The sequence below is a fragment of the Gigantopelta aegis genome, chromosome 8 (genome assembly GCF_016097555.1).
Source record: "Gigantopelta aegis isolate Gae_Host chromosome 8, Gae_host_genome, whole genome shotgun sequence".
In the NCBI taxonomy this organism is placed as follows: Eukaryota; Metazoa; Mollusca; class Gastropoda; order Neomphalida; family Peltospiridae; genus Gigantopelta; species Gigantopelta aegis.
The window spans coordinates 67,325,299-67,352,261 of record NC_054706.1 but is presented as its reverse complement, the minus strand read 5'-3'; the positions used below and the strand labels follow the sequence as shown (position 1 = coordinate 67,352,261).

The window sequence follows — 26,963 nt, the reverse complement described above, 5'->3', positions numbered from 1 at the left end:
CCTATTTGGTATATCAATGGCTATGGAATGTGCTGTCCTGTCTGTTGGAAGTGCAAATGCTTATGGAATACTGTAGTGGTTTACCTCTGAAAACTAACGTTAGAAATATTTGACATCCAATACCGATGATTAATAAATCAGTGTGCTCTAGTGGTGTTGTTAAATAAAATTCTCCACTCTCCATCATCCTTCGTGCAATATCTTTAGGAAGACTACCACTTCCAGACTTACAGGACAAAATGTGTGTGGTCCGTAACCACAAAACAAACTGTGTTGAGTGTGTTGTTAAATTAAACAATCCTTCCTTCCTATTTGACATAATCTCACCGATACTTGCTCTCACACATCTTCTTCATTACCGTGGATTGCAATCTTTACTACAGTGGCACACACGTTAAAACCAGCTCTAAAACATGTATGGCTTATCTTCATCTGCAGCAGCTTTGTGATGTTAAAAACCATTTGAATAATTGAACAGGTGTGGGTTTCACACCATCATTTAATTCAGCATGCATTTTAAAGCAATTGGTATGTCAGAATAAATCAGTTGAAAAATACCTCAATATCGAGAACACTACTTTATAATGATTGCTATTTATAGGAAGTACAGTCACTTGCTTTTATGGTAACTGACATACAAAAAATAAAATCAACGAAGGGAGGAAGGAAATGTTTTATTTAACGACACACTTGATACATTTTTATTTACAGTTATATGACATCGGACATATGGTAAAGGACCACACAAATATTGAGACAGGAAACCCGCTGTCGCCACTTCATGGGCTATTCTGTTCTATTAGCAGCAAGGCATATTTTATATGCACCATCCCACAGACAAGATAGTATATACCACGGCCTTTGTTACACCAGTTGTGGAGCACTGGCTGGAACGAGAAATAGCCCAATGGGCCCACTGACAGGGATCGATCCCAAACTGACTAGGCATCAAGCGAGCGCTTTACCACTGGTCTATGTCTCGCCCCTTAAAAGTAAAGTTTGTTTTATTTAACGACGCCACTAGAGCACATTTATTTTTTATCTTATCATCGGCTATTGGACGTCAAATATATGGTCATTCTGACAGATTTTTAGAGGAAACCCGCTGTCGCCACATAAGCTACTCTTTTACGACAGGCAGCAAGGGATCTTTTATTTGCGCTTCCCACAGGCAGAATAGCACAAACCATGGCCTTTGTTGAACCAGTTATGGATCACTGGTCGGTGCAAGTGGTTTACACCTACTCATTGAGCCTTGCGAAGCACTCTCAGGGTTTGGAGTCGGTATCTGGATTAAAACTCCCATGCCTCGACTGGGATCCGAACCCAGTACCTACCAGCCTGTAGACCAATGACCTAACCACGACGCCACCGCGGCCGGTGTCTCGCCCCTTAGATATTTTGTTATAAATGTCACCTGATGCAGGATCCAACTTGGTAGGTAGAGCACACCCCCGTCAGGTATTTTGATTGTAGGATCGAACTTAGACGTACCCCACCCCCATTACAACCCCCAAAAAACGTTTGTTTTGTTTAACAACACCACTAGAGCACACACATATATAATATATATATTTTTTATTTTTTTTAAACGCCACAAACATTTAACAGACTAAGACTCTCTTTTTTTTGTATTTTGGACATTACAAACATGGATGATAAGATGAATGGTGAAGCCGCAGTATTTCCATTTTGGTATGGGTCTACTTGATGGGTTCATGCTCCACGCTTGCTGTCAGTTGAGCTATATCGGCATCACTCAGTGCATGCCGAGTAATCATCCCCTATGTCGGGTTATACACTCGGGAGACACCCATAATCACACCTGTGAAGTGGGTGAAACTCGGTATATGTAGCCGTACACCTACCCAGTAAGCCTAGCGGTGCACTCACTCTGGGTTACAGCCGGTACTGGCATGAAAAATCCCCCATTGCCTCAGGTGGGATACGAATTCAGTACCTACCAGCCTCAAGTCCGATGGCATAACCACTACACCACCGAGGCCGGTCGAGCACATCGATTTATTAATAATCGGCTATTGGATGTCAAACATATGGTCATTTTGACACAGTAAGAGAGGAAACCCCCTACATTGTTTCCATTAGTAGCAAGGGATCTTTTATATGCACCATCCCACAGACAGAATAGCACATACCATGACCTTTGATATACCAGTTGTGGTATACTGGCTGGAACGAGAAATAGCCTAATGGGCCCACCCATTACAACCAGTGCACCTATCTGGTATATCAAAGGCTATGGAATGTGTTGTCTTGTCTGTTGGAAGTGCATATTCAAGATATTTTGAAGCTTATGGAATAATGTAGTGGTTTACCTCTATAACTAAAGTTAGAAATATCTGACATCCAATACCAATGATTAAATAAATTGATGTGCTTTAGAAGTGTTGTTAAACACAATTGTTTTGTGTACGAGACAACTACTCTCCATCATCCTTCGTACAATATCTTTAGGACTACCACTTCCAGACTTTCTGGACAAAATTTGTGTGGTCCGTAACCACAAAAAAATCTGCGTTGAGTGTGTTGTTAAATTAAACATTCATTCCTTCCTTCCTATTTGACATATCTCACCGATACTTGCTCTCATTACCGTGGATTACGATCTTTACTAGTGGCACACACGTTAAAACCAGCTCTAAAGCAAGTGTGGCGTATCTTCATCTGCAGCCGCTTTGTGATGTTAAAAACCATTTGAATAATCGAACATCATTTAATTCAGCATGCATTTTAAAGCAATTGGTATGTCTGAATAAATCATTTGAAAAATACCTCAATATCGAGAACACTACTTTATAATGATTGCTATTTATAGGAAGTACAGTCACTTGCTTTTATGGTAACTGACATACAAAAAATAAAATCAAGGAAGGAAGAAAATGTTTTATTTAACAATGCACTCAACACATTTTATTTACGGTTATATGATGTCGGACATGGTTAAGGACCACACAGATATTGAGACAGGAAACCCGCTGTCGCCACTTCATGGACTACTTTTTCGATTAGCAGCAAGGGATCTTTTATATGCACCATCCAACAGACAAGATAGTGTATACCACGGCCTTTGTTACACCAGTTGTGGAGCACTGGCTGGAACGAGAAATAGCCCAATGTGTCCACCGACTGGGATCGATCCTAGACCGACCACGCATCAAGCGAACACTTTACCACTGGGCTACGTCCCGCCCCTAAAATCAATGAATGCAGATCATAAAAATTCTGAGTTATCCGCCCTTACACCAGAGCATTGCCTCATTTCGCTGTTATATAAATGCCAGCATACCACATGTACAGTTGTTATTATTGTCGTGGTTAGGCCATCGGTCTACAGGCTGGTAGGTACTGGGTTCGGATCCCAGTCAAGGCATGGGATTTTCCAAACCCTGAGTGAGTGCTCCGCAAGGCTCAATGGGTAGGTGTAAACCACTTGAACTGACCAGTGTTCCATAACTGGTTCAACAAAGGCCATGGTTTGTGATATCCTGCCTGTGGAAAGTGCAAGTAAAAGATCCCTTGCTGCCTGTCATAAAAGAGTAGCCTATGTGGCGACAGCAGGTTTCCTCTAAAAAACTGTCAAAATGACCATATGTTTGACGTCCAATAGACGATGATAAGCTAAAAAAATCAATGTGCTCTAGTGGCGTCGTTAAATAAAACAAACTTTTTATCCTTTAGCAATAAAAATAAAAAGTAACTTTAAATCAATGGGTTATTTAAATACTATAGAGATCAACCTATTTATAACTATCGGAGAAAGATTTGAAAAGATGTTTTAGCCTATTTTTTTCTTTAAAAAATAAAAATATAGATATATTTCCGAAACCAGACTATATTAAGCTGCTACACACAGTAATGACACTGAAAATGGCTGTGTGCTGTCTGTACAGACATCACTGCAGTAGTAATATTAAGAACAAAACTAATCAAAGGGAATAAGAATATTTTATTTCCCATAATCACTGGCAAATCTCAATTAATTAATTTTGATTTAAAAATCAATTATAATGTCTTCAGTCAGCACAAGACAAGAAGGTCATAATGACCTTCAGTATGAACCATACCAAACACCACAAATAATGTCACCTTTTTTATCTAATTAATTTAATTAAAATATAGAAAGAAAGTTAATGAAAGAATATTTTAGCATGTATCAGTCAATACAATAAGAATATTTTCAGCACATTTTACATTCCATGATCAGTCCGTAGATGTATCAGTTGAAACTAAAACCATTGTAACTTAAACAGACCATTCTGAGATGGTTGTAGTCATGCCATAACATGTGTAACCATGATGTAGCTGGTGTAACAATGATGTAGCTGGTGTAACCATGATGTAACACACCACCATCCACCCTCACAGCATCACTTGTCCAATTCATCTAAAACAAAAAGAAGAAAAACCCCACATTAGACACATTATTGTATAATATTTAACATTTTTCACTAATATGTAATTAATGCAAAACACTACTACACCTTTAACAAAGAAAATTAAATGTTTTTACCTGCATCACACCTTGAACCAACTTAAAGAGTCTTTTCGCTGTTATTTAATACAACTAGCTCAGATGGCAGGACATATAGCCTAGTGGCAAACCGCTCACCTCATACACAGTTGGTCTGTGATCAATCCCCATCGGTGGATCCATTGGGCTATTTTTGCTCTAGCCAGTACACCACAACTAGTATATCAAAGGCCCTGTCTGTGAGATGGTGCACATAAAATATCCATAGCCACTAATGGAAAAACGTATCAGGCTTTCTCTCGAAGACTAAATGTTGAAATTACCAAATGTTTTTGACATACTGTGCTCTAGCAGTGTTGTCAAACAAAACCAAGCAATCTTTTTTAATACAACTTACAAGTCTGTTCACATTTATTTAATGCAACATACAACTAGGTTAGATTTGTTCCACTTTCAGAGCACCAATATAACAAGAATTCAACGGAATTAAATGTCTTGCCTACCATAAATTGTTTTGGTGCACTGTGATAAACATCCATAGGTGCAACTACAAACCAAGTTTCAGCACACTGTGATAAACATCCATAGATGCAACTACAAACCAAGTTTCAGCACACTGTGATAAACATCCATAGATGCAACTACAAACCAAGTTTCACTGACCTAGGATGTATATCGTTTGTAAGAAAGTGATCCAAACACAAAACTTTAAAGTAAAACTTTTAATGCAAACGTTTTATCAGAGCTGACAGAAAAGTAATATCTGAATATTTTTTACTTGGTCATAACGAGACAAAACCAGCACCTGCTGGGTCAAAGTTCGAGGGGCACCGAACTTTTGATACAGAAGTGAACACCACAAGTCCTGTGATTGGTTATAAATGTTGGTTGTAAATAAAATTAGTTTCATCTGGGCTAAAAATGTATGCAATTTTATTTCATCTGGTACCACTGTGTCAAGTAGCCTTGTGTTTGAAACATGTATGGGGTACCTGTAAAAAAAAAAGTACTCAAATTTTGTGCGGCACTAGGGTAGTCATAGACACTACCCGTTATCTCAGAAATGAGCAGCTTGACCTCCAATTTTTTCTGATTCACTTTAAGGGTGAGGGGTGGTAGTATTTATATCCGTGGCCTTTTAGCCTCATATGTTACTATTGTCGTCTATGAGATTTGATTTGGTAGTATACACCCTACTGACCTAGATTATTCAGAACCAGTAATGTAAATTTAAGCATGGACCTCACAGGAAAAAAACAACTAAAACTGGATGATCTATTCTACATGCTCATATTAGAGCTTCTAATTTTATAATTCCAGTGAATATCACAGTGCTTTAAATGTTACTATCGAAATGTTAAGAGTAAAATGAATGAACGAACGAATGAATGTTTAACGACACCCCAGCACGAAAAATACATCGGCTATTGGGTGTCAAACTATGGTTAATGCAAAACTAAAGTGATGATCAACATCAATATAAAAATTCAACAGGTCAATAAAAACACAGTGTAAAGGACTGTGTAAAAATACAAATATCACAGATAGATATAATTAAAATTTAGAATAAAATTCAGTATCCCGTAAAAACTGCAATAAAAGTTCTGGATGGAATCGAAATGATTCCATCACATTTCTTTGTCCAAATATATCTTTTCGAGTTGCTGACAACTGCTTACACTCCACCAAAATGTGTCGCACAGTCAGAAGACACTGGCAGTGCTCACACTGAAGTGGCGAAATGTTAAGAGGTAATGTTTCACGAAGAATATAACAGCCACCCACCCCAGGTAAGAATAGTCTGACAGCACAATAACTATAAATAGCAGGAACTTGACATTTGATGGATTATGTAGAAACTGATACATGTGTTGTTATCAGTACTAGTGCACAGTATTGTTAATATTTCAGCAGTAAGGTATCGGGGAACAAAAAGGTTATAAATGTTTTACTGTGCAACTGATAGTGAATACTGATACCTACATGTACTGCAAAGCAAATACCAGCAGATCTTGTGAACTCTCGGCCTTGATGCAAGATCCATAAATATACAGAACTTCACGTACGTTGTTTTCACTTCCTACTTATGGCATGAATTTATTGTGCGCAAGAATATACTCCACAATACCGCTAGTGGCATGTTCTTTTGCAAAATAAACGAGTGCAATAAATAGGAAGCAAAAACAATATATGTGAAGTTACTGTATTTATTACATACCTTCTTTTATGTTTTACAAAACTGTTTTTTAATTTAACGTCATAACAACACTTTGTTAAATCAATGATCAAAACTCCTTTCATGGATTTATTAAACGTTAAGTATCATACTCTGCGGCAGCCTTGTGTAATGTTTCAAATATGATGTGACGTCATTTGTATTTAAGAATTGAACGTGAATTTTTTTGAGTTTCATACTAGTATGAAACGCAAAACCGCTTTACACACTGTATGAATGGCGTAGTGCGTTAGCGCGAAGCCATTCATACTAAAGTGTGTAAAGCGGTTTTGCGTTTCATACTAGCATGAAACTAAAAAATATTCACGTTCAATTCTTATAATTCCAAACACATAACCATGTCATTAATGTAAACCTCTTTAAAATAAAAAGTGAACTCTATTTTCCAACTATTTACTATTTTATTAACACGAAATTCATACTCAACATTAGGTAGAATGAAAGAATGACAATGTTACAATCATTAATACAATTCATATTAATTTTTTGCATTAAATATCAATACCAAGTAGAAACATTTTGAATTCACTAGAAACATATAACGTAAGTAATTTTAATAACTTTTAACCTGTAATAAAAATGTCTGAAGCGATCTATTTTGTATGGTATAATTTATATGTGAAGCGGTTGGTGTATGAATATTTAACTACGAACTGTGGATGGGCGCCATTTTTTTATTACTGTCCAGATTTACCAATTACGACGTTGAAATTACAGTTATAAAATATTTGAGTGCATGAAAATTCCATGTGTTGATAGATTTGACATTGAGAAAGTGGTTTCAATGTTTCCGGAAATGGATGAAACAGGTGTGTCGCAAGTTTCTGTGTTTACTGGCCTTGTAATTGTGGAAGTGGCAACACAGGATGGTTTTGGCATGTGTGACTTCAAGTGGTGCGACACAAGTATTCGTGACATTTGACAGTGCCATGCTGATGTTTCGTTTTTGTAAAGTGGAACATTCTCTGTTGTAGCTTCGAATTGAAGCTTCGTTCCTGTGTCCCGACATGTACATGATATGCCTAGTTTCAAAACCCGAGTCGTTTAAAGATTGGATCGCAGTGGCTAGGTGTTGTGTACCGTGTACGTCATACTACAATGCCGTTGAATGCGCGTTACTGCTAATGGTTGGCATGAACTGACTGGATTTTGTTTTTGAAATCGCTTTTGTAAAAGACCAAATTCCATTGGAATTATACACTTTTTTTGGATCGACAAAATAGATTTTTAGCTGTGGGATTTTGAATTCACTATAAACATGTAACGTAAGTAATTTCAATAACTTTTAACCTTTAATAAAAAATGTCTGAAGCGACCTATTTTGTATGGTATAATTTATATGTGAAGATTTTTAGATGTTTACAAGTTTGACGGCAGACGATTACTGTTTGATGTCTAAAAATAGAATCTCAAGGAAATTCCTCGGGGATTCCTTTGTTGACATAATTCATAAAGTAGTTCCGGCTATATAGCCAAAAATAGTGCTAAACTGAGATTCATGGTGCTATGAATGCCAGTTTTTATCATCACGTGATACGAATTTAACCAATCCAAGGGTTTATAATAAAGGGATTTTTAGAGATTGGAATTATATGTATATGACGTCAGTAAATAAAAGGAGTTAACTGCAGTAGAAAGAAAAAGGGAATTCCCCATTTAAAAGTTCTGGTCTGTATCATATGTGCGATACAAAATAAATGTATCACACGGTTTCAAAATGTCTTTATTACTATAGTAAGATTGAATAGGTATGTAATAAAATGACTGAATGATTGAATGAATGAATGAATGTTTAACGACACCCAAGCATGAAAGTGATTCATAATTCTACTAGTACTAGCCAAACTTCTCGTTCTCATTCCCAAACTAAAAATGAACTTCTTATAACATTCCCCATTAAAAATGTGGGGTTTTTTTTTAAGAATTTCACAAGAAAAGGAATATTAGATTTCCAGCAACCAAGCACATTGTTATATCACATCATTTTTCAGAAAGGAAAGAAATGACAACTCAACAAATTTTAAAGGCGCAGATCCTAGTTTGAGCACTGAAAATTAAAACTAACTTTATTAGCTACAAACCTGCAAACACATTTGGATAAGATTATAACATAGAGAAGCTAGTCTGTGATGTTTGAATGGGGAAATACCGTCTAAAAGTAACTAAAGCTTGTCTCGATAACCATCACTTCTCAGACGAATTATGGAAAATGCATTTTGGGGCATTACAAAAACCTGGGCGACCAGAACCACTTCAGGTGTAATGCCTCTACAACTACACAATATGCTTTCAGATAATCAGGTTTTGCTTTCCATGTTAAAGCATTGTATATTTAATATAATTCAGTAAGTACTGCCAGCTTTTAATATGTTGACATTAGGACGACCAATATTAGATAATATGGGCTACTCTTTTCGATTAGCAGCATCCCATAGACAGGATAGCACATACCACAGCCTTTGATGTACCAGTCGTGGTGCATTGGTTGGAGTGAGAAATAGCCAAATGGGCCCACTGATGGGGATCAATCCCAAACCAACCATGCATCAAGCGAGCGCTTTACCACTGGGCTACGTCCCGTTCCAGATAACCATGAATATATTTACTGAGGGAAAGGTAAATGTCATTGGACCAAACATTCGGAAAACTTTATAGGGTCTTGAATAGTAGGGGGTTACTGTAGCTGCTTAACAAGGAACAAGCAGGAACAGTTTATAAGCCATGCTAAAATCTGAATTTCTAGAAAAATAATCAAGAGGGTCATCTGCAGTTACTAATGATTCTGCCGATTAAGAATGGACGAGTTAACTACCTTGCACATGCTGGTGATGGTATAAATTAAATTTGGAAGAGTTGTCCATCTCCATCTGTAGGTTAAACAGAGAAGGGTTACCTACCTTCCAATTGGTGGTGCTGATTAAACATAGCAGTGTTATCTACCTTCCTACCGGCGGTGCAGATTAAACCTGGAAGAGTTACCTACCTTCCTACTGGTGGTGAAGATTAAACCTGATAGTTACCTACCTTCCTAACAGTGATGGAAGAGTTACCCATCTTCCTACTGGCAGTGTAGATGAAACCTGATAAGAGTTACCTACCTTCCTACCAGCGGTGCAGATGAAAGCTGATAGACTTGCCTACGTTCCTAACAGTAGTGGAAGAGTTACCTACCTTCAGATTCACTGTCCTCATCGTCCTCCGATGAGGAGTCATCCTCTTCCTCGTCAGACTCAAACGTGTTGTCAGGAATATCGTAAATACGAACAACAGGCTGAAAAACATACCACACCACAGTTTGAAAAGCTAGCAGAGAAAAACAAAATACCTTTCTCATTTTCATTACTACATACATACTTGAAGAAGCAAAGTTGATTTATAAACCATGAATAATATTATAATCACTAGTCAGCATAGTTTTATAATTCTGAAGATCATTTAAAACCTAAACAAGTTAAATGGTCTCATCTCTTAGACAGCATGACAGCACATGGAGCACCACCAACTTAATTATGTTGTGGACATGTGGCACACTGTGCAGTGCTACTAATCTGTATATCACTGCAGCCGACACGAAAGGTTTAATACTCAATGCTATTCAGCCATAATTAATAACACTACAGATATAACTCCATCTTATTCAAAGGTGAAAACATAAATAGAATTGTGACAAATACCCATAAACCTTTTAATACCATAATACAAATTTCAATAAACATATTTTCACTTGTTATTTTAGGATATTAAAAAAATGCAGAAAGAAGACCACCATGTTATTAAGTCATATTTTGTAGTGACACCCATCTATAAAGGTCAACCAAAGAACCTACAAAATATTATGTCCTTTATAGCAAATGGCCATGTACTTAAATACAATATTCCTCAAGTGTCCTGAATGGGCACAAACTTCGCCAATCAAAATAACAACACCTCTGGAGCACACTGATTAATTAATCATCGTCTATTGGATGTCAAACATTTGGTAATTTAGACTCGTCATCAGAGGAAGCCCGCTACATTTTTCCTAATGCAGAAAGGGATCTTTTATATGCACTTTCCCACAGACAGGAAAGCATATACCATGGCCGTTGTCCAGTTGTGGTGCACTGGTTGGAATGATAATGAGAAAAAACCCAATCAGCCGAATGGATCCACCAAGTCTGCCAATCAAGACGAGTGATCATTCCCACACCCTCCACACTCGCCTGAAACGTTTTAGGAAAGTGCGAAGAAATTGCCTTGTAATAAACATTTTAACACATATTATTTGAAACTTCATGCGACTGCTCGTCTAGCACAATTTCAGGGGAGTGATCTTCAACTCGCCTTGACTTAGCTCATGGCAAAGACTGAGGCGGGTGATATTTACACAAGGTGTAGCTGTAATTACCTTATTAGGGTCTTTCATTATAAGATATTTCCCTTCCTTCAGCTTCATGCACGTGTCAATGATACAGCGGAGAACGCCCCAGGCGTTGTCCATATTCAGGTTGATCTGGCTCGCAAACTCAATAGGCTTAAACTGCTGAGTGCCCAGAATAACGTGCTTAGCTGAGTCCTTGTATTGAACTCGAGATACGTAACTGGAAAATATAAAACAAACTTGTATTAAAATCATTAATCCTTGTTGCTTCAAGGTTTCAGGCCTTTTCCGTTAGAAATAAAAATATAGTCCGAGTTACTACAAAATCCAGGACAACCAATAATCCAGTGATTTGTTGAAACTTGATAATTTAAGAATAAATTTGTAAAAAGATAAAATAGCTAATAACTTGTTAATATTTCTTGATAACTAGCCTCTGTGACAATATGAAGCACACACAATTGTTTAAGCTAAATATCCATAATTATGAGACATTCATTATTTTACTTTTAATCTCTTTTATCATCATTCAAAATGAAGAAAATCACCCCCATTTTAATTGACTGTTGTCAAGTATATAGTATATAGCACAAACAGGCTAAAACAATATAAAACAAGAGCTCAAAAAATTACCTCGGGAAGTATAGGACAAAAACAAAAACCATGAACTGCAACAAGCCGGTAAACAAGACGCCATTTTGAAAAATGGCGACCACGCATTGTTACCCAGCAAAACACAACAAATTTGGAATAAATAACACTTAAAACAAGCGTTAAAAGCCAAATGAATATAGCTACAAGCATTATAAAACAATGGAGGAAACGAATCCACCATAATAAGACACAAATATTACAACAAAAAAACCAGTCTGACTCCAAACAACAGAGCCAAAAAAACACGTCCAAACCAGACCAGCAAAACAAAAGAAGGAAGTTGAAGTCACATGACCGGAACTACAGGGAGTATACAGTGAAGAATTTTAGGTCATCCCATTGGCTGTTGGGATGTTCGGACCAGACAAATCAAATCAAGAGACCTAGGCCTGTCCTTATAAAAGTTTTAGAGTGCAGTCTCAATCTTTAAGACTTGACACGCATACAACTTGTATGGCGTTGTCATGACATTAGTGTCTCACACTTTATTAGACTCTCGAGTCTATACTCCAAAAGTTTTATAAGCACCAGGCCAGGAAAAGAACCCACAAAACATTTTTTTTAATTTTGCTAATATTTGTTGTTAAGATATCTAAGACATTTTTACTAGAGATCAATGGCCGAATTTATGAAACATTTTTCTTAACCGCAGGTGTTTAAGTGTTGTAAATGTATGTAGTTACATGCGTGTAAGACCCAACAGGCGTTGTAAATTCGGGCCCAAGTGTCCAACTCACCCAAATTTGAGCTGATCTGAACCAGCCAGCAAAGCACACACTGTCCACTTGGCCAACTTACAACTGTTGTTTTTCAACTCCGTCGCCAGAACAGCACCTCGCTGATTGTCAAGGCGACTTCTCCAGTCCACACCACCAGAAAACTACAAGTATATAGTATAAAGTGTCACATCAACAAATAAAACATAACAGACCATTAGGTAAGGGCCTTACAATCTATGTATCTCTTGTTTAAGAACACCACTGGAGTTCACCGATTGATTTAATTATTGACTGTTTGACATCAAACATGTAACAATTCTGACATGAAGTCTTCCAAGGAAACTTGATCCATTTTTTTTCATTAGCAGCAAGTGAATTTTTATATGTACACAAAGTTACTGGTGTTACAAAGGTTGTGGTATGGGATGGTGCTAATCGAAAAGAGTAGTCCATGAAGTGGCGACAGTGGGTTTCCTCTCTCAATACCTGTGTGGTCCGTCCATAACCATATGTCTGACTCCATATAATTGTAAATAAAATGTGTTGAGTGCATCGTTAAATAAAACATTTCTTTTTTTTGTCTTTTATATGTACTTTTCCCACAGGCAGGACAGCTTCTTATAAATCAGTTGTCCACCAAGGTGGTTTAATTCTATACTCATGCACCTCTCAGACTAGCAATCTACTGATTGAGCTAGATCCTGCCTTTACATGGATCTAACACCTCAAAGTTTCTTCACGTTAACAAATTAATACTGTACTTTTTAATGATATTCATTGATTACTTTAAGTCATGTTAATTTTTAATAAGATCACATATTCTTTCTTTTTTATTTGATTCTACCCACATCTCTTTTCTCAGATGCTGATCTTGTGTTTAGTAATTACAAGAATAACAGTAAAACTCTAACCCGAGAATCCCATTCGTTGAGAGATTTAACGTTTATATACTGCAGTTCTCCGTTTGGTCCATACATTATGGCATCGTGTTCACACCGGGCTATCAAGGTAATGTCATTTCCAAGCTGCCACTTCCGATACCTGAAACACAATGTAGGAAAAGTTAATATACTTTTTCAGGCAACTAAATAAGCTTGGCGTCTGTTAACTTACAGGTTGGAAGAAAATATGGTCCTGGTAATCTGTAGGTTACAACACATTTCTCAAATCTATAATTCCTATTGTGTTCACTGTTAGTCATTCTCACACACACATGCATGCACACACACACACACACACACACAATCCTATGCTATTCATTTATATCACTGTTCTCACAACATTGATACTTGGATGTGTGTCCTATATTTGAATGAATCATAAATGATCAAAGTGCAAATTGTGTTTGCTTAACTATTTTGTGTCTGAGCTGGAATGACATACTGAAATGAGCCTTTCTGTGACATCATATTAATAGTGGTGTGCAGCGATCCATCACATCCACAACATATTTAAATTAACGATATTCTGCGTGCCATCACACTAGTTAAGGGTCAATAACAGTGTTTCTGCCAGAAATTTGCTTTGGGGTATGGTATTATGGAACTGAATGCAACCACAGTAAACAGGGAGTATTGGAGGCCTCCCCCAGAAAGAAAATGGGTTAATTTTAGGGTTAGGGTTAAGAAAATCATACAGTAATGATAAGAGTAATTATTTTGAGAAAAAGTCAACTTAAAAAAAAAAATTAAAAAAAATTAAAAAAACATTTGGGTATGAAATACCCAGTTTACCCTCTGGCGAAATAACCTCATGTAAGGAATGACCGACTCATTTATAAAGAAAGTAACTTCAACAATTTCTGCATTTTTCATATCTTAAGTAGGGCCATTTGTGCAAAAAATGGGTAATTTGGAAGTCGCTTACCTACAGATAAATCTAGACTAAAATTTCCCATGTTGAGGCATTGCAGGGAAAAAATCAGGAAAATGAATTTTTCGTAAAATGACACGGACCATACGGAAAACTGGGTAAGTCACCATGAAAGTCACTTGACTAACAGTATATGATAAACGGACGGACAAAATTTGAGCGGAATATTTTGAGGCACGGCTAGCGGGCACTCACGGACGGATCGGACGAATTATGAAAGCAGGACAAATTTTAGTTTAGTTTGGCGGAATAACGGACGGAATAATTGACATTTTAAAGAAATAACGGACAATTTCTGCACGGACGGAGTTTAATAGACGGACGGGCGGACGGTTTTGCTTACCCAGAGCTACCCTGGAGGACGGACAGGGACAAGATCAGACAATGACAGACAGAAAACAGACACGGACGGACGGACGGACGGACGGACGGACGGACGGACGGACGGACGGACGGACGGACGGACGGACGGACAGACAGACAGACAGACAGACAGACAGACAGACAGACAGACAGACAGACAGACAGACAGACAGACAGACAGATGAAACCTATAGTCCCCTCCGGTTGGTCTAACTGGGGAGCACTAAAACTAAAATGGGAAATAATCAAACTACATCATACCTGTATCCCACAGAAGCGACTTCTGCATCTGTATCCGAGACTATAAAAGGGTTCTTCTTCTCAAATTCATATTTGTCTTCTCCCTGTAAAAAAAATTAATAACAGAAGGAAATGACAGATCTCACATCAAACACTCACCAATTAATAAATCTTAAAACCAATTCTAATTTATGAAACAAATCTCAGGAAGTTCCACTTTCTTACAGTCACTGGGGAAAATATGATATTCTGTGCTATTCTGTATGTATGTAACATACTAACATTTCCATGTTTTAAAACGACAAACATTTATAAACTAAAAGTGCCTTAACATATGTACGATTATTGCATCCTTCACTTACAAAAAACAATTTCGCCTGTACCCTTTCCATAATATGCTAGTCATGCACCATCCGACTCCATTTAAATAGCAACATGATGCATATTGGGCTGGAGACAGACCTGGAATTACCACGATCACATCAGTTCCCAGGTTTTTCACACCTTTTTGCAGAAAAATGCACAAAATTGTGCATTAAAAATCACCTGTCAATCTGTAAATATGAAAAGTGTTTCGACGAATGGCAAATGTTGCCTCTATCACCAAGATAAAGTCATTCTCATTCAACTTACCATTCTAAGGACTTGCTGTGAGAACTTACCATTCTAAGGACTTGCTGTGAGAACTTACCATTCTAAGGACTTGCTGTGAGAACTTACCATTCTAAGGACTTGCTGTGAGAACTTACCATTCTAAGGACTTGCTGTGAGATGTTGTGGTTTATGAAGGTGGCCTCTAGCGCCAGGTTGTGGGGGGAGTTGATGCTGTTACCCTCCTCCTGGGGGGGTTCCGTGGCCGTCTCGCTGACAGTGAGCAGGTCAAACTCCGAGTCGTCTCGCTTGTCAAAGAAAAGTTTGTTTCCCACTCGCTGTACAATCACATCCCATGAGTAGGTGGACCGCGTACAACACATCAACGTTGCCAGAATCGCATCTGTCGCGAACACGTTTCCTTGGGTTTTAGCCAGCTAGCAAATTCAAAACATAGAACATTAATTAATTAAAATCGACATGTAGGTAACAACATGGAAATAAAACATTCTTTGTCAGATGATAATTCAATATGTTAAAAATTAAAACTGATACAGTAATAAAATTTAATATTTAGCAGGACATTTTTTTTATGAAATAGAATTGGATCCCCTCCAAAAAATAAAGTACATTTAAACTCACAGAGGCGAATTTACAAAGCCGGTTTTGCTTAAAAGCAGGTGTTTAAGCATTGTAAATGTATGTAGTTACAAGTGTCTTAGTCATAAACAAGCTTTGTAAATTCGGCCAGTGATGTCTAACACAAATAAACCACATTGTTTGCTCATGATCTCTTATTAAGAGCATATTTTGTAATGTGTTATATACAAAATATTTCCAAAACCTAAGCTCAAAGGCCTGCATTACTAAATGTGCTACATTATTTTGCATAGCTTTACCTGTCGTATTATGGGGTCGTCGGTGGTGGTGACTTTGTGAAAGATGCGGTTGATGCGCTTCAGCTTCTTTTCATTCTTAGTTGTAACTCGGTCGTATTTTTTGTCGTAGTATTCCATAGCACCGCATTTCACGCTGGAATAAAAAGAGAAGAAAATGTACCAGCCTTGGTAGTGTCGTGGTTAAGTTATCGGACATAAGGTTGGTAGGTACTGGGTTCGCAGACCGGTACCAACTCCCATCCAGAGTTTTAACGAGTCAATGGGTAGGTGTAAGACCACTACACCCTCTTCTCTCTCACTAAGCACTAATTTCTAATAACTAACCCACTGTCCTGGGCAGACAGCCCATACAGCTGAGGTGTGTGCCCAGGACAGCATGCTTGAACCTTAATTGGATATAAGCATGAAAATAAGCCGACATGAAATGAACAAAATATTACAAAAAAGCAACGGTCATTCTTGATATCACACCATGCAAACTGTAGTTGAATTAGAAAAAGTTTGTTTTGTTTAAAGACATCACTAGAGCACACTGATTTGTTAATCATCGGCTATTGGATGTCAATACATTTTTACATTAGTAGCAAGGGATGTTTTATATGCACCATCCCAGACAGGATAGCACATACCATGGCCTTTAACAGTCGTGGTTGGAACGACAGTTGAAAAGTAATGCATTGAATTGAAAATGACAAAATACACCACACCTGTGCTGGTACAAAACCTCAGATTTGGCAACAGATGACACAGAATCCCAGTTTCAATATATTTTGGGCCTAAGAGTAACTGCTACCCAAATAAAAGCTATGCAACTCCAGTTCAGGTTTAGGTCAACGTTGGGATACTTGGAATACATACATTTTTGTGTATATATGAATGAATGAATGTTTAACGACACCCCAGCGCTCGTGTATACGTTGAATGTTTTTACACATTAAAAAATGAACTTACAGATCTTTGCTCTCCTCTATCTGTGGCAGATTGAGTTTGGTCAAACGGGGAAAATCCATTTCTTCCACAACCTTCCAGTCATCCTTAATCTGCACAGAGGCGTCTCGGTGTTTGAGAGGAACCTGTAACAATACACAGTGTTCTGAAGATTCCAGCAATCAGCTCGGCCAGGGGTGCAGAAAGTAATTTTATTTTAATTTGGAAAATAACTGGGTTTTGCTTCTTCTTTTTTTAAAAAGATAATCTGGCTAAATGTTTTGCTCACTCTGAGCTAGCCCTGGAATCTGTGACTGCATCAGCTATGCCAGAATTCCAAACCATTCAAACGGATCAGAATGATACCGAAATACACAACATCACAACAGATGACAAGCGCAACATTCCGGAAAGAGAGCCAGTTTGAAGTGAAGACAATGTATATTATAATATTGTGAAACAACAATATCTTGTTCTTTAGGCTGGCGTGACTAGTAAATTATACTTGGTTCTGGTCCGGCGGGCTAGGGAAACATTTCTCATTTCTGCACCCATGTCGGCTATACCAATGTGATGATCAATCATAAAATGCATAATCGATTGTGGCTGAAAATGTTAATTGTAATTGTTCCTCCATTTCAGATGATAAAACTGAACCAGTTAACTGTAAACTGAAAAGCAAATACTGTTTACTGTTTTAAAATCGTGTAGCCGATCTTTGAAAATTGAGTAGTGAATCGCAACGTGATACTGAAGAAATGTTTTTAAATTAGAATACCAAATAATTTATAGTACATCAAATAAAGAAGAGATTACCTTTTGTCGATTTTCTTGCATCTGTTTACCAAACTGCTTCTGCCATTTCTTCAACAACCTCTGACGATCACTGAAAAGCAACAAAAATCAAACTCAAAAGAAAGGAATATATACTTAATGACATCTCAGCACATTTTACACCAAGGTCATGCATTTGAATGTTCATTTCTGATTGGTTAATATTAGCTGGTAGTTAATGTATAACTTGAATATTTAAGATAAACCAATGAAATCATGGTATTCTTAGTCTTTTGTATCAAACAGGTAGACACATGACATTTCAAACAAAGGTAAATAAAATGGCTAGCTATAATTAAATTTTCACCTATTATTTGTATTCTGAATGAATGAATGAACAGTTTGTTTTCTTTAACAATACCACTAGAGCACATCGATTTATTAATCATCAGCTATTGGATGTCAATCATTTGGTAATTCTGACATAGTCTTAGAGAGGAAAAAAAAGAAAAGAAATGTTTTATTTAACGACGCACTAAACACATTTTATTTACGGTTATATGGCGTCAGACATATGGTTAAGGACCACACAGATTTTGAGAGGAAACCCGCTGTCGCCACTACATGGGCTACTCTTTCCGATTAGCAGCAAGGGATCTTTTATTTGCGTTTCACACAGGCAGGAAGGATAGCACAAACCATGGCCTTTGTTGAACCAGTTATGGATCACTGGTCGGTGCAAGTGGTTTACACCTACCCATTGAGCCTTGCCCTCAGGGTTTGGAGTCGGTATCTGGATTAAAAATCCCATGCCTCGACTGGGATCCGAACCCAGTACCTACCAGCCTGTAGACTGATGGCCTAACCACGACACCGGTCTTAGAGAGGGATCTTTTATATGCACCACCCCACAGACAGGATTGCACATATAATGGCCTTTGATATACAAGTTGTAGTGTACTGGCTAGAACTAAAAATAGTCCAATGGATCCACCAACGGGGATCGATCCTAGACAATGCTCTTTACCACTGGGCTATGTCCACCCTCATCATCTATTAGGTGTCAAACAAAGACTAGTTTTTACTCTTAATGCCATCACTGGCTGTACTATGGAAGGAAGGAACTGGTTTATTTAATGACATACTCAACACATTTTATTTACGGTTATATGACATCAGACTTATGGTTAAGGACCACAAAGATATTGATGGAGGAAACCTGCTGTCACCACTTCATGGGCTACTCTTTTCGATTAGCAGCTAGGGATCTTTTATATGCACCATCCCATAGACAAGATAGCACATACCAGGGCCTTTGATGTACCAATCATGGCACACTGGCTGGAGCGAGAAATAGCCCAGTGGGCCCACTGACGGGGATCAATCCCAAACCGACCACGCATCAAGCGAGCGTTTTCCCACTGGGCTACGTCTCGCCCCCTTTACCACTGAGCTATATCCACCCTCATCATCTATTAGGTGTCAAACCAAGACTAGTTTTTACTCTTAAAGTGCTGTGCCAGACCATACACTAAAATTTCCAATTCCACAATTAAATGCTTTCTTAATTCATTGCAATATTTTACACCGATATGTAAATCAATAATTACAAAAATGCCCCATAAAAGTATTAAAACATCACTCCCGTAGAACACTGCCAGAAACGACCGAGTAAAATTCTCAGTAAAAACATTTGCCTGTAAATAGCCGTGACGTCACGAAGGGAACACGCTTCACAGAAACCTACCACGAGATGACTTCCAGCGCAAGCAAAAGTGGGACCGACAGCGACTGCCAAGCTCATTAATCATGCGATTCTTCTTTCAATGATGAATAGTGTAGTAATGACGACTGGGCTAATATACTGAACCGCAAAAGAAACGCGAGATTTTTAAATGTCATTTCTATATGGTAAATTATAACAATTTATTTCGGGGATGTAACTGTCAATATTACAAGACATGCTGGTTTACGACTGAGACCCAAATTGCAGGTACCCTTACAACTTTCCATGAAATGACACGCCAAAACGCACCTGTCTCGAAGGCCGTGGGTGGCAGTCGCAAACAATTGTCATGAAAACCGAAATGCACGTGCATCTCGTGGAGGTTATGGGTATAAAAACCAACTTGAACCGCATTCCTGGCATTCGTAATTTGCACGCATCAGGTATGACCCGATTGTCAGCAGCGCAGAGAGAACAAGCTATCGGCCGATTGCAGGCCGGGCAGCGTGCCCTGGTTGTTGCTAACGCTTACAATGTCCATGTCAGCACCATCCATCATCTACAGCAGCGGTACATCAACACCAACAGCACTGCAGACAGTCACCGCAGCGGGCGCCCCCGGGTGACCACGCCCAGGCAGGACCGCTACATCAACCGGCAACACCTCCATGATCGCTTCAGAACGGCCAGCATGACAGCTCGTGCGACCATTGGCACTGGACAGCGACCCATCAGTGACGACACGGTACGACGTCGACTGGCCGCCAACAACCTGTTTTGCCGACGTCCCGCTCGAGGACCTGTCCTCACCGCCCGCCACCGTCAGACACGACTACAGTGGGCTACACAGCACCAACATTGGCGGCATCAACAATGGAGGTTGATAGTCTTCTCTGACGAGAGCTGGTACTGCGTTTCCAACTCGGATGGCAGAGTGAGGGTGTGGCGTAGGAGGGGTGAACGCTACAGAGACGCATGTGTCCTGGAGAGAGACCCGTGGGGTGGCCAAAGCATCATGGTTTGGGGTGCTATAGGCCTGAATCAGAGAATTGGGCCCCATTTGTTCCAAAATGTTGGTGCAGGCAGAGGGAATGGCATCACAGCGCAGCGCTACGTTGACCAGATTCTAACACCTCACATAGTGCCCTTCTTCACGCGTCACCATAACCACGTGTTCCAGCAGGATAATGCTCGCCCCCACATGGCCAGGATCACCATGGACTTCCTGCGTCAGCACAACATCAGAACCATGCCGTGGCCGGCTCTCAGCCCTGATTTGAACCCGATTGAACACCTGTGGGATGAAATCCAGAAACGGCTTAACCAGGTGGTCCCACGGCCGACAACTCGTGTGCAACTGGAGGCAGCTTTCCTGAGGGTGTGGGCACAGGTGCCAATGGCTTTTGTGAACCACCTCGTGCACTCCGTGTACCGACAGTGTATGGCCGTTTTGAACACCCAGGGAGGACATACACGGTATTGAACATGTCACGCCCTACAATCTCGATGTGCTGGATCCCCCCACTACCTGAACACAGGCAAACGACCCAGAGACTGGGGTCAAAGTGCATCCAATTAATTGACTTTATCAGATTTTTCAAAATTTATCTTTGATATTAATAAATTGAAACATATTTTCTCAGCCACACATGTGTCGCGTTTCTTTTGCGGTTCAGTATATTTGTGCAACACAACAAATAATGCTATATCAGTTTGAACCTGGAACATCTTCCGACGAACCACCGGCCTGACAGATGACGATGAAAATGGTTGTGGAGACAGCTTACTTAATTTACAACTTTTATTCTTGTTTTGTTCTTTAGCTTTTCGTGCAAATTATTTTGCTACACTGTATGTTCTAATACTTGTGATGTAGTCAAGTGGACCCGATATCGGTAATTTTAAGAAATAAACAAAAACGACTTTTAGGCCGTCCCATCCCTCTATGAAGATGGGGTTTTTTTAATGAATAATTTCAGTTTAGTTTGACGTAAAGTGTTTTGGAAATAACAAAACAATACTATTTTTTGTGTGCAGTTGTGAAAACAGTCTGCTCAGAAATAAATAACTTATTTTAATTTTAAGAAATATACAAAAACGACTTTGGAGAAAACTTGGAGTGTGTTCTCTTTTATAGATACATTACCTGTCCTCAAACAAGGGCAGCATTCAACAGATGGTGGTGGGTGCCGAGATCCGTAGATGCTTGTGATAACTCCCCAACCGGAAAGAGGCTGACTAGTGGAAGAATAAGGCCAACCTTGGTAAGCTCTCCTCCTAGGGATGCCCGTCACAGACCAATGCAGGTAATGTTAGCAATAACAACCAGAATGGTGGCATCCATCAGCAGTGGCAGGTGCGACTCCTAGAACAAAGGACCAGGAGGCCACATCTCATGCTGGTTCTGACAGGGTGGGAAGTCGTAGCCACCAGGGATGCAGGTGTTAGGTAACCCTCACGTATTGAAGTGTTATTTTTGTAATAACAAGCGACAACCTAATGAGGTGCATCTGTCAGAACATTGAACAGAACAAGACCCCGAGTGTTTTCTGTCTAGTACACCAAAGAACTGTTAGTTCAATAACGACAACAAATAACCACATGCAATGCAGGGTAAAGGTTATCGAGACAAAAGTTCCGGCACCAGTGCGTGAACTGTGCAAAAGAACAAAAGTCTAAGCAATCCTCACCTGTCGATTTGATGGACATGCAGCCCAGAATCAGACATACATCCACGGCGACGAGGACGGCTTGTATTCAACAGAGTCTGTGCAGCAACAACCGGACCCAGATGATGGAACCCCTCAACGTCTTCTGTGGAGATATCCCTCAGATAATAGTTGGCGAAGATGGAGTCCGTAGCCCAGAAACAACCAGTGATAATGTGCTGAATGGGTATGTTGCAGTGCAGGGACATCGTGGCAGCCGAGGCACAGAGTTCATGCGGATTAGAAGCAGATGGAGCAGGTAAACCCTCCTTCTGATAGGCGGTCAGGATAAAAGACTGGATCCAGGTGGCCACCGTGTTTTTGGTAATATCCCTCAACCAACTCTGGTTACAGGAGAGGAAGTGTCTCTTGCAATGTTGTCGAAAAGATCTGGTCCTCTCGATGTACTGGTGCAGGGCTCTGACAGGGCACAATGCCAAGTCCTCAACGTCCGCTGGACCAACGATAGAGGAGAGGGCCTGCACAACATACGAACGAGGCGCTTGGTCTAGTAACTGATTCTTTGCAACAAAGTTCATGAGTAACGCCAAGTTGACTGCATGCCGATCTCGGTGAAAAAGTACCAAGTCTACATCAAGAGCATGGAGTTCTGAGACACGGGCAGCCGTGGCAAAACCGAGTAAAAACACCGTCTTCCGAGTCCAAAGTCTGTCGCACACCCATCGAAACGCTTCAGGATGGAGCATCCATTCCGTCAGCTGTGGAGACGACGGCCGAGACAGCATGTCGGCTAGTACATTGGAAACCCCTGGAATATGGCGAGCCCGAAGTTGCAGCGGAATCTCGTCGACCAGCTTGTAGAGACGATAAGTCAACTGCAGCAGACTGCTGGAGTGGGTTCCGCCCTGACAGTTGATATAAGCTGCTGCGGTGGTACTGTCTGTGGCCACCATGAGAGAGGCCCCTGTCAACATCTGTCGCCAATGAAGGATAGCGTAGTAGTCTGCCAACAACTCTAGCAGGTTGATGTGGAGTCCGAGTTCGCAGGGAGACCACAGCCCTGAAGTAGTCTGGTTGCTGAGATGGGCTCCCCAACCTTCCAGTGACGCGTCGACGAACAGGTGATGAGTGGCTAGGAAGGGCCGCATAGAGACACCGTCTAAGACGTTCAATCGGAGCTGCCACCATTGCAGGCTGGAGCGTAGATTGTCCGGGAGCGAGATGGTCAAGTCTGGATTGTTGAAACGAACAAACGGGTTGAGAAACATCTGCAAGCGCCGCAACTGGAGACGACCTCTGAGTGTCAAATCCTGGGCGGAAGTGAGGAGGACCCAGGAGACTCTGCCAACCGTGGAAGGTCATTGGAGTGGTGAGGGCTATGACAATCATGGTCTGGATCTTCTCCCAACAGTCTAGAGGAACTTGAACGAGGCCCAGGTCGGGTCGAAGCCAAGCGCCTATGAAATGTAGAGACTGCGTGGGAGCCAGTCAAGATTTCTCGATGTTGATAATCCAACCCAGATGCTTGAGAAAGTCCATGATGAAGGCAACATGTGCAGTAAGCCCTGTCTTGCTCTGACACTTCATCAGGCGATCGTCAAGGTACGGGTAAAAGGATATACCTCTGCGATGCAGGAAGCGGGACATCGGAGTCGTGATTCTGGTGAACAGCCATGGCGCCATGGATATCCCAAAGGGCAGGACTGTCCATTCGTAATGCCGACCCTGTGCACGAACCGGAGGTAGCGATGACAATCGGCATGCATCGGAACGTAAAGGTAGGCGTCCTTGAGATCTAGCGAGGCAAGCCAATCCCCTGGTTTGATCACGGCAAGGACATCTCGCAACATTAATATCTTGAAGGACAGAGGAGGAAGCAGGTAGTGGTCGTTGAAAAAAGTTGTGGATCATTCGCAGCTCTGAAAAATCTTTCTTCGGTACGAGGAAGATGTCCGAGTAAAAACTGGGTGTTAAGCGTGCTTCCGAAATGCTGCGAACGGCTCCCTTCTCCACCAGTTTGTTGACGGACTCCTGTAGGACCTTGACTTGTGATACAGAATGCCGTGGTTCTCGAGATGAAGTGGTCAATGGAGGGATGGCAGACAATTGCAGACGATACCCTGTCTTCAAGATCGACGTGACAAACGGATCTTGGCAAAGTGTCTGCCAGTTTCGCCAATAACGGCACATCGGAAGCATCAAAACCGAGTCGTTGTTCTGGTTCAAAATCAGGGGCGGGCGTAGGTCGAGACAATCTGAGCAGTCCAAGATTTGTTGGCTGGCATCAACGTCGACCAGGCTTCCCCTGGGTCCGAGCTGGAGGACCGGATGGTCGTCTGTCCGGAAACCGTCAAGAAGGTTGACCTCGAAAGGAACCTCTCCAGCGCTTAGATGGTGGCTGTGCAGTGAAAGTAGACTTTCGCTTCGTGGATTCCAACGTCGAAATAAGTTGTAAAGCTTTGACAGTTGCTGTCGACTGTTGGTCCTTATCATTGGCCGTAACCACGTCAGAAACCGTGCCTGCAAACAACTTTGTTGCGGACCACGGTTGAGCTAACAGCTCCTTCTTATGCTGGAAATCCAAGGTTTTCAGGTAAGCCTGGCGACGGTACTGCATCAACATCGATGACACAGGGGTAACCGAAGACGTCAGGAATGCCAGCATCTGCGCCGATTGTTGAAACAGCGCGTAGCACCATGCATCTTTTGCCTGGGTGGCCATCGCAGCAAGGAAAATGTCCAAGTAAGACAACACAAACAAGCAACGTCTCTGGGCAGTATCCATGGCTTGGACCTGTTTGTCTGTCAAATCCACAGTTGACAACTTCCCAAGACGGTGAACATCTTCATCCACAGACGGAGCCCCATCTTTAAAGGGCATGTCAAACACCGGATACATACGGTGATTCCAAGACGGGAAGGCGACAAAGGACGCTGTGTCTTTAAAGGTGCGGTCTAAATCCGTCGCCACGTCGGATGTGAGTGTACCGGCTGCCAAGGAATGGATAACCACATCTTCCGGAGGGACATCAGTCGCTATTATCGGTGTCGGTCCCTTCTTGGATGGCGTTGGTGGATGCGGCAAGGACGGCAACATGTCATAGACGGCCGCCAAGCAATCCCTGTCATATGGTCAGGCTCATCAATGACAGAAACCGCTGTAGGCGATGCATCTCCAAAGTCTCAGAGCACTCGAGCACAGGCTAATCAATCTGCCGAAATGGAAGCCGCCGGTGAACCGGTCCCGTCGAGAACCCTCGGAGGCCCTGGAAGTCACATCAATCGAAGGTCGGTGCTGACAATCCATGGAACCCATAGGGAGCCGTGCAGGTCCTGGGGAACGGCTACGGTCCCAGCTCCGATGCGCCGAAGATGACTTCCCCGCCGAAGATCGGTGAGCCTTGGAGTCCGTGGAACGTCTAACTGCATGAGCCGGCTTGTCAGAGGGCTGCGTAGGAACAGCAGGCATGTCATCCGAAGTCTTAGGTATCGGTAGAGCTGAAGAAGCCGCACCCCCTGAAGAGGGGACTTGCACCGAACCTGACCCCGAAACCGCCGGTTTGGTTAAGGTCGCCATTGACGCCATTGTTTCTTTCAGCATGGTCGGTAGAATTGAACATAACACTTCAAGTCAGCAATTGAAGGCGAAGTTTCCACTTTCTTGGTTCTCGCTGACACCACCTTCAGGTAAGCCGCGAACTCGACATCAGACAACCCCGAACACAGGCCGCATCTTGAAGTGAGGTCACACAGAACACGACAACCCGGACATAAATAATGAGGGTCACCGCCGGCAGTAAATTTCTTGCAGCGTAAACAAGCTTGAACTAGTCGCTGAACATTATCAGACATGATAATAATAATTTTTCAATCTGTGAAAAGAAAGAAAAACCATCATAACACAAACATAAAGCCGGTAAATAAAGACGCCATTTTGCGTCCGACACGACAACCGGCGATATAACATTTCATGTAAAAAACGATTGTAAAGTCAAGCGAAATACGCGAAAAGACATATGAAAGCTAACGAAAACGAAGGTGAAAAACATTTCACCCAAACACAAATCCAAAACCAAAGGTCTTATAAAAAAGTTGACTCCAAAACAGAGCCAAGCAAAAGGACGTCCAGACCCTTTAGCAAAGAGAAAAAGAAGGAAGTTACAGTCATGTGACCGGAACTAGAGAGCAGTATGCAGTAGAAGAATTTAGGCCATCCCATTGGCTGTTGGGATGTTCGGACCAGACTACTTGCGTGGGGGGGAAGGTGCCCTTGTTTGAGGACAGGTAATGTCTAAAGAAATTAGTCTGTCCCATCCATCCATGAAGATGTTTTTGTTTTATGTGAATAATTTCAGTTTAGTTTGACGTAAAATAAAAAAAGTAAAAATGTTTTGGAAATAACAAAACAATACTTCCTGTCCAGTATTTTCACGTTGTTTTA

General features: G+C 40.8%; 1 protein-coding gene across 1 annotated transcript in view; it reads right to left on the bottom strand.

The window, feature by feature from the left end:
• Positions 1–3,952: 3,952 nt before the first annotated feature.
• Positions 3,953–26,963, bottom strand: part of LOC121379066 (eukaryotic translation initiation factor 3 subunit D-like) — a 29,385-nt gene continuing 6,374 nt past the window's right edge. Inside the window, exons 5-14 of the mRNA XM_041507527.1 lie at positions 18,170–18,239; positions 17,378–17,499; positions 16,427–16,559; positions 15,686–15,964; positions 14,958–15,040; positions 13,373–13,502; positions 12,480–12,622; positions 11,116–11,308; positions 9,900–9,999; positions 3,953–4,405 (exon numbers count right to left, since the gene is read on the bottom strand). Coding sequence (XP_041363461.1) covers positions 4,389–4,405; positions 9,900–9,999; positions 11,116–11,308; positions 12,480–12,622; positions 13,373–13,502; positions 14,958–15,040; positions 15,686–15,964; positions 16,427–16,559; positions 17,378–17,499; positions 18,170–18,239 — 1,270 coding nt within the window. The 3' untranslated portion in view covers positions 3,953–4,388. The remainder of the gene's footprint in view (positions 4,406–9,899; positions 10,000–11,115; positions 11,309–12,479; positions 12,623–13,372; positions 13,503–14,957; positions 15,041–15,685; positions 15,965–16,426; positions 16,560–17,377; positions 17,500–18,169; positions 18,240–26,963) is intronic.